General features: G+C 39.7%; 2 protein-coding genes across 4 annotated transcripts in view; one reads left to right on the forward strand and one right to left on the reverse strand.

Moving 5' to 3' along the window:
• LOC137098322 (solute carrier family 25 member 36-A-like) overlaps positions 1-4850 on the reverse strand; it is an 18296-nt gene extending 13446 nt beyond the window's left edge. Inside the window, exons 1-2 of the mRNA XM_067474466.1 lie at positions 4409-4850; positions 1973-2137 (exon numbers count right to left, since the gene is read on the reverse strand). Of these exons, the coding sequence (XP_067330567.1) occupies positions 1973-2137; positions 4409-4449 (206 nt within the window). The 5' untranslated portion in view covers positions 4450-4850. The remainder of the gene's footprint in view (positions 1-1972; positions 2138-4408) is intronic.
• Positions 4851-8083: 3233 nt separating this feature from the next.
• Positions 8084-12098, forward strand: LOC137098359 (E3 ubiquitin-protein ligase MARCHF2-like). Of its 3 annotated transcripts, none has more exons than XM_067474550.1 (5): positions 8084-8398; positions 9323-9597; positions 9706-9901; positions 10118-10327; positions 10542-12098. In XM_067474550.1, the coding sequence occupies exons 2-5, from the start codon at positions 9413-9415 to the stop codon at positions 10695-10697; spliced, it is 747 nt and encodes a 248-aa protein (XP_067330651.1). In that variant the 5' UTR covers positions 8084-8398; positions 9323-9412; the 3' UTR covers positions 10698-12098. The 3 variants fall into 3 exon arrangements, with proteins under 3 accessions (XP_067330651.1, XP_067330650.1, XP_067330652.1); XM_067474549.1 differs by having other exon boundaries at positions 8084-8388; XM_067474551.1 differs by having other exon boundaries at positions 8084-8388; positions 9338-9597.
• Positions 12099-12319: the final 221 nt, after the last annotated feature.

The following is a 12319-nucleotide window of genomic DNA, read 5'->3' on the forward strand; positions in this document are numbered from 1 at the left end:
ACTAACAGGATTCAGATGTTTTCTGCTTTAACAACTGAACAAGCAGTTTGTTTAAAGAAACTTTTCCAACTATCAAATATTCAAAAATACAACATGTTTCCCATTGCAGGTGAAGCATTTGTGAAATTAATATTATGTAGTATGTAACAGTATGCTGGCCAGCTTCACACCAGTTTTGCAAACAGCCCAAACCTAACTGGACAACAGTAGAAATGCAAACTATAAAGACACTGCATCTGGTTAAATCAATTTACAGTCATGTGCAAAAGTTACTACAGCCTCTTTTAATTCTTTGTTTTGTGTAAAAATTGATAAAACCCTTCAGATAATAGTGATATTAGGCAAATACAACCTCGGATGACCAACAACATAACCTTTTTCACTGTGGCATTATTTATTTAACAAAAAATATAGCCATGAAAAAGAAAGAAAGAAAGAAAGAAAAAGTACTCCCCATGATTTCATAGGTTGTAGATCCAACTTTAGCAGCAATAACTTGACGTCATCTTTTCCTATATGACTTTATCAGTCTCTGACATCATTGGAGAAGACATAACTTCAGTTTATTAAGGTTTCTGAGCATTTACATACGATCAGCTCGCCTAAGGTCCTTCCAAAGAATTTCAATTGGGCTGAGGTCTGACTTTGAAAGGGCCATTCCAAAACCTTGATTCCTGAATATTTACGTCATTCTGATGTAGATTTATTGGTATGCTTTACAACATTTTCCTGTTGCAGGAAATGAGAAGCTGTATGGGAGAGTGATGCCAAAGAAGCCTTTTCTGCACACATGCCACAAAACGAGTCGCTTGAGGTATGGAAACGCACATTTCATTTTGGAGTAAGGTGCTGTGGACTGATGAAACAAAGATTGAGTTATTTGGTCATAACAAGGGGCGTTATGCATGGCGGCAAAAGAACACAGCGTTCCAAGAAAAACTCTTGTTACCCACAGTATAATTTGGGCGAGGTTCCATCATGCGGTGGGGCTGTGTGGCCAGTGTCAGTACTGGGAATCTGGTTAAAGTTGAGTGTCACATGGATTCCACTCAATATCAGCCGATTCTTGAGAATAATGTTGAGGAACCAGTCACAAAGTTGCACAACAAGACAACGACCCAAAACACTGCTCCAAATCTACTCGGGCATTTATGCAGAGGAACAAGTACAATGTTCTGGAATGGCCATCCCAGTCCCCAGACCTGACTGTCATTGAACATCTGTGGGTTGATATGAAGCGGGCTGTCCATGCTCAGCAACCATCAAACCTAACTGAACTGGAGATGTTTGTAAGGAGAAATGTTCCAAAATACTTTAATCCAGAATCCAGACACTCATTGCAGGCTTTAGGAAGTGTCTAGAGGCTGTTATTTCTGCTAAAGGAGGCTCTACTAAATAGTGATGGGATTTTTCTGTTTGGGTGCCCAAATTTATGCACCTGTCTATTTCATTTTGATGCATATTGCGCATTTTCTGTTAATCCAATAAACCTCATTTCACTACTGAAATTTTACTGTGTCCTTTAGTTGTTTGATAGATCAAAATGAAATTGCTGATCCAATCACCCAAATATTTATAAATCAAAATCACTGACATTGTCTTTTGCATACAACTGTAAAGCTATTCTAGACCAAATCTGTACCTTTCGACACAAACAATGAAAAAATTCATCAGCTGACACGGCAGTTTGCTGTAATAATTGTGTGCGACAGATGTAACAGACTGATTAAAAAAAAACTCCTTAGGAATTTAATTTGTTTCATTCTTAGTTATTATTGCACATTGACAGAGTGGCTAATATAACTCAGGGTAATGGCAAATTTTCTCACAAACTGACGCATTTTCATGTCAGTCAACTCTCTTTTACACATGTACTGGAATGCGTGGTGACTGGTGATATTGTTTATTTAACCCAGACAGTGATCCAACATTTAAAGTAAACCCAATAAACATTTGTGTTCATTCTACTCACTTAAGACAGTGCAGAGGCCCTGGTGGAGCAACACGGGCTACACTTCCTCCATTGACAGTGCTGAGCTGGACTTCAGAGATGTAGAGAGTGATAGAGGAGGACTGAAGTCTGGTTTTAACAACCTCCAGAGGACAAGTTAATATAGCACCCACTGTACCTCCACATCTAGAAAGGAAACAGGGAAGGGTTTAAGAAGGGCATGGTAGAAAAACAAAGAAGATGATAAAAGAAAGATAAAAAAACATGTAACACTCTGCTATGGTAGTTGCATTTATCAAACGAGAATCAAGTAATTTAACTATGGATATGTAAAAACCACCATTTCTCCTTTACAATAAAATGTGTTGTGAATTAGTTTGATAAAGTAGGCTATTTTTAAAGGGACTCTGTGAATACATTGTATTATATATTTAGACAAAATCAGATTTAAAAGTATATTTGCCTTTGCCAGTTTTCTTTTTTAAAGCATCCTTCAGTGCTGAGCTCCACATGCACACTGTATCAATTGTTCCTTTTAGCTCTAAAATTATTTGGTCCTCACATTATGATATGCAAGATAGAGCTAATAGCTTAAATGTGTCACTAAGTAATACAGCGGTTTAAACATTCATGTCCGATGAACTGACTATAGCTTGGTGTAACTGTAAACCATTTGCTAACTCTGCCTTCTGAAAAGAGAAGAATAAAAGAGTGCTTGTCTAGTTAGCTTACAATGTAAATTACAATGCTACTGCTTACAAATTAAATAAGGAAATTTGTGACTGGCTTAGATTTGGAATTCTAATCTGAGTGAAAGCAGCTTGTTCTGAACTGAAGTCAGTCCAATTCCATTTAATTCAGCTTGGTTACTATAAAATTGGGGATAACTTTCTCATAAGCCCAAGAATACTAGATGTGCAGATGAACCAATGTTCTTTCTGGGCACACATGCACATTACTTGATCCCCTCTTCTTTCACCCTGGTCTCTACAATAGAACTTGTAGAATGAAACCACCACAAAGTTCTGATGAGTTTTTTTGACTGGCATGGTTACAAATCATACAAATATGATTAAGGTAGATAGATAGATTTTATTCCTCCCAACAGGAAATTCACAAAATAAATACTAGTTGTAGCCATAAAGTGGTGCCTGCTGACAATCCTTGAGTCTGCGCCGAATTCCTTTTACTTCAGTCTCTTTTGCATAGCAGCAGCTATATTTACTTTTCAAACAGCCGACCCACATTCACGCTTACAGGCAGTGTGACCCTTGGCCTACTTTTGACGCTATGCTGGCTGACAGAGGAAGCCTTGTGCTGAGGCCTCAAGCTCAGGTTTTGGGGGAAGCTAATCAGGTATCAATGTGTCTGGAGTAGTTTTAATGTTTAGGTCTCAAAAGTAATAACTAGTGTAGTGTAATGAAATGAACTTAATATCAATGGTTTGGTGCAGGGATAAAATAAGTGGTAAAAGACTCTCTGAAGAGAATGAATTAAAAGCCAACTGTATTTTGTTTACTAAAGTACTGAACCAATAAGATTGTTAACTTTATACCCTTAACATTTTCTTTAATAAACAAGTGGTTAGGTCAGTCTACAGAATTGTGAATGTGAGACATTCTTTATCTGTTGTGTGTGCAGAAAAATTGACCTTCAGTTGTGAGAGTATGTCCTCCCTTAGTGATCTTCCACCTAAAACGTCCAACAGTTATGCAATACAGCTAAAATCTATCTCTAAAGAGATTTCAGAGGACCTAATTTGATCAGAAAGATGAGAATATCCACTTTCTCCAGTGGCAACCCTTCAACTATCAACTGTCAACAAATATAATTTAGTGGGATTTTAATTTAGTGGGATAATAATTTAAAAAGAACCACAAGATAAATAAATCACAGTTCACGACACATAAGCATACATCGATTGTCATTTAATTTCTCTAAATCATCTCCTGAGTTATTAAAATCAAAGATATCTACATAAAAATGAATCATACAATCTGTGGCTTCGTCGAGTTATCGAGAAGCGGCAGCAACAAGCCCGGAAATCAATGTGTCTTCTGAATAAAGGCATAAAATGATGTCCCTTCAATAGAAGATATCAGGGTGGATAGATAAACAGACAGAAATAAAACGACAAATACCTTAAAAAAATATTTCAGACTCTTGAAACGCCTCTATGTCAAGAAACGATTTTAGTAAAAAATGACATATTTTGAAATGCTGACAGGAAGCTTGAATTTGAGCCGCCGGTTTTGACACTGACGTGACTGAAGTCACAGCGACAGTTACCGATCAGCGTTTCCACATGCACGCGCTGCATAGAAAAACGGTTCCGGTTAGCTGACTAACTTCAGTGTTAGCTACACAAACCAGACAACGACCTATGTTTCAACGTTGATTGTAAAATTTTAAACAGACGCAATGTCTAAATGCAATTCCTTGTGTGACTTAACTTACCCTCCAGCGAACAAATGAACCAGTGTATCCCTTTGGCTCATTATTTAGCATGCCCTGCCAAGCAGCGCTCCTCGGGGCTGCGGCAGTGTCAAACGCGGGCTTGGGTCACGTCCCTTGCCGTTGTTTTCTGCCTTCGAGGAGATGAACACGTCGATGAAAAAACGGTGTCAGTGATGATCCAGCGGTGCGGAGAGTCTCCGCTGATTCAGACTGCAGTGGGCCGAAAATCCCCGTTCTGTCCCTTATCTTGCTCAGGTTTCTCTCAGATATCTTTTTACCTTCGGCCAAAACCCCGAGCTCACCAGGATGAATGCCAGTGGAATAACACCTCACCTCCAATACACGGTTTTATAGCGCATCCACGGGTTTGTCTCGATTTTCTACTTTGCTTTCATATCTGCAGCGAGAAAGAAAGGAAGGAGGCAGAGCTCATAGTATTTACTGTACAATCATAGGTTGGATAACAGACACTGCTATTGGTCAGCCAAGTATGTGACGTCACTGCGTATCCGCCCTGATCATGCCCTGTTCACATGTTCATTGATTGATTAAATCCGAGCTGCAACATGTTAAACAAGATGCAGAGAACAGCTTTTAATTCTATACTACACTATCACCATGTAGGTTTGGGTGATAAGATAGTACAGATGGGTCAGAAGGTCTTTGTCAGCGGTTGCACATTTTCTATTGTCACTAAAGGACTGTATTCCTCAAGATTCATTAAACTATTATGGCAATCTTGCATTTCTGCATGGATATGCAATTTAGATGTCACTTGACAAACTGTTTTGTTTGTAACAGCACTAAAAGCACTTGAATCCTTAAATTGTTGCCATAACACAACTGAAAAACAACCTGAATATTACAGCAAAATATTTTAGAAATATATTATTTTTGTATTTAAATGTATATTTATTTTATCAGCATTTTCAGTAGTGTTTACAGTTTAAAAAATGTGTGATGGGTAAATGAACTCTGTGTATATGTATGTATGTTGAGGACATGTCTCATGATATCCCACTTATTCAGAAATTTCAGATGGACTTTGACCAAACACTAAACAGAGGAAATTGGAATAACTAATGACAGACATTCTCTGATGTGTGTGTATGTGTGTGTGTGTGTGTGTGTGTCCACGTGTCTGTGCGTGTGCATGTGTGCACCAATCCCATTCTCAGTCATTTGAAAAGATCACGCTCAGCATGAGTGAACCCCATCTTTATCAGTGTTTGGGTCCAAAGTAAATGAAAAGGAAGCCATTAGAGCAGGACAAGGCAAAAATAGATACTGTTTAACCAATGGTTAAAAATTAAATGTTCGGGTTATATAAGGTAACACTACGAGATCTTTTGGATTTCATGAGCGGGTCCATTTTAAAAGTTTTTGAATGTTAACTTTGGTCACTTTCTAAATCAATTATATTACCATACAGACACCAACACTGAATCTTCTCTACTAACATTAAGAACTTGTTTGCATACATGTGAGAGCTCTATGGTGGAGTTATGGTGATTCACATTGCATTTATGTCAACCACAAGTTTTGGAATGAAGAAATAGTATATGATAAATGTTCTGCACTTATAGAGCACTTTTCTACCTATCAGCACTCAAAGCATTTTACACTGCTTCTTATTCACCCATTCACACTAACAATCACACACACACTCACACACCAGTGGGGGAGCTGCTATGCAGCTGGCCAACACTCACCGGGAGCAACTAAGTTGGGGTTCAGTGTCTTGCTCAGGGACACTTTGACATGTGACCAGAAGAGCTGAGGATTGAACCAACAACTGTGAGATTGGTGGACAACCACTTTACCTTCCTGCACCACAGTCACCCAGTGAAAGTGTGTATGACCGTGTATGACCGTTTATTTGGACAACAATTGACATCTATGGCACAGCCAAACAAGCTAATTCAGGCAGCTGAATGACAAACGTGATTAGAATGATTCAATGTTGGTTTCAGTATCTGTATGGTGATTGTGGACTTCATTATTAAGAAAGTTTTTTAATTTACATATTTTCGCATAATGCACCTTTAACCTAGAATGTATGTATATATATATATAGTTGGCTTAACAAACTACTTACATACATCTTACACCTACATTTGGCCAAAAAGTGATAGGAGGACTGTCTGAGCATAAAAAGCTCTGTATAAGCATTACATTGAGTTGTGTCAAGTGGAAATGTTTGCATTGCAGACTGTCATGTCATTGAGTTTGTTTTGGGTGGTTGATGCTAAAAAAAAAGGTTTAAAAGTCATTGGCCTTGCTCGGTCAGAAGCAATTTACATAGCACTACAGGGAGAACCTGAATGACTCACGGGCAGACATGTAAAGAAAAGTAACTTCAATAATGAAAATAATATAGGCTTAAACTTAATACATGTTTCATTTTTAACAAGTAAACAACGGTCACCCTCCAGCTAGAAAACATCTGTATGTTTTCTCCAAATGAAACCGCTAGGTGGCAGCCATTAGTCATTCCTCTCTGTTTCTTGGCCCACGGGAGACAGTAGTTACTACGGTGAGGTCAAGTGGTGCATGACAAGGCTCTGAGAAAATGAGAAGAGTTCATTTAATTTTTACAGTCATAAAACATAAGCTCATTGACAAAATGTAACAGTAACAGTTTCACCACACATTAGGTTTCTACAGGACTCAGATGACAGTGACAGTGAGAAAGCAGGCCTAAATCATGATACTGCCACCACGTTTGGGATAAGCTTCTTATGCTGAAATACATGGCTTGGTCACCACCAAACATATCATTTCTCATTCAGCTCCTAAGAGTTCTACTTTAGTCTCGTGTGTCCCCAGAACATAAGAGCCTTCTGTCTTATCTACATAACCTGGGCTGTTTTTTTGGAGAATCGTGACTTCCTCTGTTCACACCATCGTTGCTCAATGTTTGGCTGATGGAGAAGATAGGAATATTGATTTTAGCTGTTGCAATAGGGTTCTTCAGTTTTTTAGGCCTTACCATCCTTGTGACCTCCTAGACCATGACATACCTTTCTCCGAGTGAGATCTTTATCGGTCGATCACTCCTCCACTCCTTTGTCCCTCATCAGTATAAGCGTCTTCTGAAGAGTCTATGTAAGTTACTAACAGAGAAAATAAGATTTTACTTTACCCAATGAGGGTGTCTAGGGCTCTCTGCTGCACTCAGAACACCTTTCAGGTGCTGCATTCAAGGGCCAACAGTGACTGATGCAACTGACCTTTTATAATGACCTGGAAGATTAGGGACATTTCACACATCCACCAGGGATGCCACACCTAACAACCTCTGCTAGGGGATGAGGAATGTTAGGAGGCTGGATCCTTACATTCTAGGGAGCCTATTTTAGCCAGGTGAAAACAAAGGACGACCCTGAAGGATATAACAGGCTCTCCTAGCTTACTTTCCCCTAGACTAAAGAAGCTATTTGGATGAGTAGATAAACGTTTCCAAATAAGGACAAAAAAAGCCCAGTTGACATGATGCAACGTAGACAATTCAGAACCTTCAGTACTAATACTGAACTTATTTGTTTATTGACCTCCATGACAAGCCACTTGGCAGCAGAAACGTCCCAGTTAACCCCAGCCCAACACAAGTAACTATGTGCAATGAGTCCATTTCACCAGTAGTGCTTAATGACTGTGAAGGCAGCAGCGGGTCACATGACCAGTGCACAGCTGAGGGTTGCTGAGGTAGGCTTGCCCATTGCTAGCCGCGTTAGCTGTATGTAGTAATGCTGGGAGGAAGACGTTTCTCTTCATCTTTTCAGACAGCATCACCTGAGCAAGATACACTATCCGCCATGAAGACAGTGAAGCGTATGTGGTTGTCTGCTGTAACCCATCGTATCGTCAGCGTTTGGTTAGATGTCAGTGCCATGGTTTGTAGCTAGGGCTGTCCAGTTAGCTCAGCTAGCCTGTGTCTAACGCAAGGCCAAGGCCAAGCGACAAAACAGAGGCCGTCGGTGAGTAAACGTACGCTAACACCTGTTTTTCACTATGTTTACGAGCGATTGTGTTTACCAACATCACAGACTGGCTGACGGTCGTTCAAGTCTTTTACGTGGTTTTCTTGTATTGAGATGAACTTTTACAAATTTAATGTTTACCGCGAATGTCTATTAGCGACACTGCTTCAACCATTTAAGTCGACATCGACCAAAATTAGTTGTATTAGTTGTAGTCGTTTATTACTGTTCAGAGGTTTTCATGTTGTCTAAAATAGTGCAAGCGTTAAAAGTGCTACGTTAGCCTAAAACCTAAAATGTATAATTGCAATAATATTAATTCAGTGCTACACTAACATTTTTTTCTGTTAACTTACATGATAATGCTTCTTTTTCAAGAAAGATTTATAAGTAAGCTATATAGTAACAGTCTGCAGGGCAGAGTTTGTTGATGACAAAATCAACTGCAAGTTCGCCTGGTCCACCCAGAGCCTCCCTCTAAAACATTTGTTTTTACTGCTCAAGAAGATGAAGCCATGTCATGCTTATTTACTGAACCCCACTTAAACTGAGAAAATCTTGATGTGCATTTCTTCACAGCCACTCTACTTTAAAAGTGTTTTATCACCTTTCCCTGTAACATTTGGAAATAGTTAAACACTTTAATTTCAACATTTTTTGTGTGAAACTGAAGCATGCATGGCCTCTCAACATTGTCCTAATACTCAATTTGCTAAATAGAGATTTTTAAATGGTATGTCCCTTGGAGATGGTCTGTCTTGTTCATTTACACACACTCTTTTTCAAGCTTTAGTGAGACCTGGGTCTGGACCTTTTTTGTATCTACATGGCATCTGCCATGAAAAAGGGGGTTTAGAAGAGAATATGTTGTACTTATGTAGTCAATTCAAATCACCTCTACTTTGTTTGTATTGTCTTGATTCTTTATAAGGAATTTGCTGTGTAGGTGCATTAAAGAGGTGGAGACCAGTAGGACGTAGGGTTTTTGATCAGAGCTTCTTTGAAATCTCTCAACTGAGCAATGTCTTCACCGGGGTGCTGCCACCTACCTGGCTCCCTCTGTGATTACTCTGGGAACGCTGAATCTCATGCCTCCAAGGATTCGGAGGAGTCTGATTCTACCACGCAGGCCCAATACATTGCGAAGGTTACGGCTAAAGATGGCCGCCCACTCTCTACTGTTGTCAAAGCAGTGAGCTTGCAGAGGTAAGAAAGGAGGAACTCACACGGGACCATAGTGAATACGTAATTACATTGTTCTTTGGTTAGTCACCACATTGTTATCTTCAGTGTTCTTCCTGTTTTTCTGCACAGCGATGTGGGTATGTGTCGGATTTGTCATGAGGGGGCTGGAGGGGAGACATTGCTCTCACCCTGTGACTGTACTGGTACGCTGGGCAAAGTGCACAAGAGTTGCTTGGAGAAGTGGCTGTCCTCCTCTAACACCAGCTACTGTGAACTCTGTCACACAGAGTTCACTATTGAGCGACGACCCCAGCCACTCACACAGGTTAGAGCTTTTAATGGGCATGTTAACTTTTATTTGTTTGCTTGCAAGGACATACAAACGTTTATTGCTTTTGAGAAATGATCAATACATATTTCTCCAAATCAAGGGAGATATTTTTGTCTTCGACCTTGTGCTGATATAAGAAGTATCTTCTTAGAATGAAACTCACAACCTCCTAACTAACAAATTAAAAGGCTTCACTTTGCTCTTGCTCAGTGGCTGAAAGACCCAGGGCCTCGTAGTGAGAAGCGCACACTTTTGTGCGACATGGCCTGCTTCCTTCTCATCACACCCCTGGCAGCCATCTCCGGCTGGCTGTGTCTGAGGGGAGCCCAGGACCACCTGCAACTGAAGAGTAGACTGGAGGCCGTTGGCCTCATTGCCCTTACCATTGCCCTCTTCACCATCTACATCCTCTGGACGCTGGTAACCAACGCATCACTGCAGTTATTCCTCCATAGCTTTGAACAGAATTCTGTACCTCCCAAAAGAGAGAGAATGTTTTCACAGCCACAAATTGGTCCCAAGTATTCTACCCTTATGCTGCATTAGTGCTACACTGTCTCAAATATTTCACTACCAGTTTTTATTGACCTGTGTCTTTTCTCTGTCCCCCCATTCCTCTTTAATTTAATCTCAGGTATCATTTCGGTATCACTGTCAGTTGTACTCGGAGTGGAGGAGGACCAATCAGAAAGTGCGCCTGCTCATGCCTGACATGAAAGGGGCACACACCACCCAACGTTCAGTGCCGACCAAGTCGACCAAGAAAATGACTGATGAGACCATCGTATGAGTACAGAGTGGTGACAAGTAATTTAAAATGACGCCTATTGAAGCACTCTCTAAAAACAAAGTTAATCATATTAATGAACTGTTGCACTTCGAATGGACCATTCTGAGAGGGAGTTACTCTCTCTTTCTGATTTCTTTTATTGATGCACTTGATGTAAACTACTACGGTATTGACTGACCACAAAAGTGGTTTTGGGAAGAACTCATTCTGGAGTCATAGATGATGTTGAAACACAAGAATTGTCGCTGGACAGCCAGTGCTGGGATGTGATAACTGAACATATGGACATTAGACCACCCAGCCTGAGTGTACAGTATGTTTGTGACACAAACTTATGAAATGCTAAGACACAAGCTAATGTAGCAGGATATAACTGACTCAGCATGCTACTACAGTATAATATGAAACATATTCACGCAACGTATACTTCCACCCATGCCCTTTCACAATGTATTTAGCTGTTTTTGAACAATGGGCAGCAAAGAGCCCAGCAGAAGATAATATTGTAAAACATGACAAAGTCTATCTGTGAGTATTCTTCCTTGACAAGTGAAACACATGCCAATGTTCTTGTCTATAATCTGAACCCTTTTAAAGTTTCCAGGTAAAGCTTTATCATTGCTGTCTATACAGTGAAACCCAAATCATTTTGCTGTGTAGAGTATCGCAGATATCACACACACACACACACACACACACACACACACACACACACACACACACACACACACACATATACATATATATATATTGCACATGTCACAGGATCTGTGGCGATTACAGTATATGGGATAACACTGCATCAATTATATGGTAGCGCAGTAAAGAATAAGAAAATGGTATTAAAGGTATGGGAAAGTGTTTACATTCTAACGTGATGCTACTACTGTTGTCATAAAAGTGAAGTAGCAAACAGCCCTGCTCCACCTATAAATGCACCATTCATTAAGTGACCTGCCTAGCAATGACCATTGGTAATGTCCTACATTGCAAAATAATGAATAGAGAAGAAACAGTGTTCTGAATAATGAGATTACAGACTTTTGTCCTATAAAAAAACTGTTTTGGAGAGCAGGGTGGAACTTGGCAAAGGTACAAATGAGAACAGTGTTTTGAGATGTCAATCAGTTAGACCCCCCCAAAGCAATGAACTCCACCAGTTCCTGTTGAAGTCTGTGCATCTTGCTATTGGAAACATAAAAACAGCAGTATGCATCAGTTTTTTAAAAAAAAATCCAAAATCCAGCAGTTTAGGCCACCAAAATCAGGTCAGCAAAATCCTGAAGAGACTGAAGAGAATGTATGCAACAAAAAATGATTTTTTTTCTGTAATTGCAGTCTTCCTGCTGCTCCCCTTGGAAAGTTGGGTTATTGTGCAATAAAACATGAGGGACTCCTGGACTCAGTCATTGTAAAATGTGGCTTGTTTTAGGGTATTTGTTTTTTCTGACCTCTATCCAGTCTGTGTAAATATATCTAATGATACATTGTGGTGAAATGTACATTTACTATACATTTGCTATATTACTGCATTGAAGTACTCTTTGAAGGTACTTCCGGGTACCTACATTATGTTACGACATACTTCTGCAAAACTACACATTGTACTGGTTAATTTACTA

Source organism: Channa argus, chromosome 14, assembly GCF_033026475.1.
Source record: "Channa argus isolate prfri chromosome 14, Channa argus male v1.0, whole genome shotgun sequence".
NCBI classification, from domain to species: domain Eukaryota; kingdom Metazoa; phylum Chordata; class Actinopteri; order Anabantiformes; family Channidae; genus Channa; species Channa argus.

Excerpts from the sequence above, each read along its gene's own strand:
- LOC137098359 (XM_067474550.1), top strand. The coding sequence starts at position 9,413 with ATGTCTTCACCGGGGTGCTGCCACCTACCTGGCTCCCTCTGTGATTAC. Across the intron at positions 9,598-9,705 it reads AAAGCAGTGAGCTTGCAGAG|CGATGTGGGTATGTGTCGGA; the intron begins GTAAGAAAGGAG and ends TTTTCTGCACAG. Across the intron at positions 9,902-10,117 it reads GACCCCAGCCACTCACACAG|TGGCTGAAAGACCCAGGGCC; the intron begins GTTAGAGCTTTT and ends GCTCTTGCTCAG.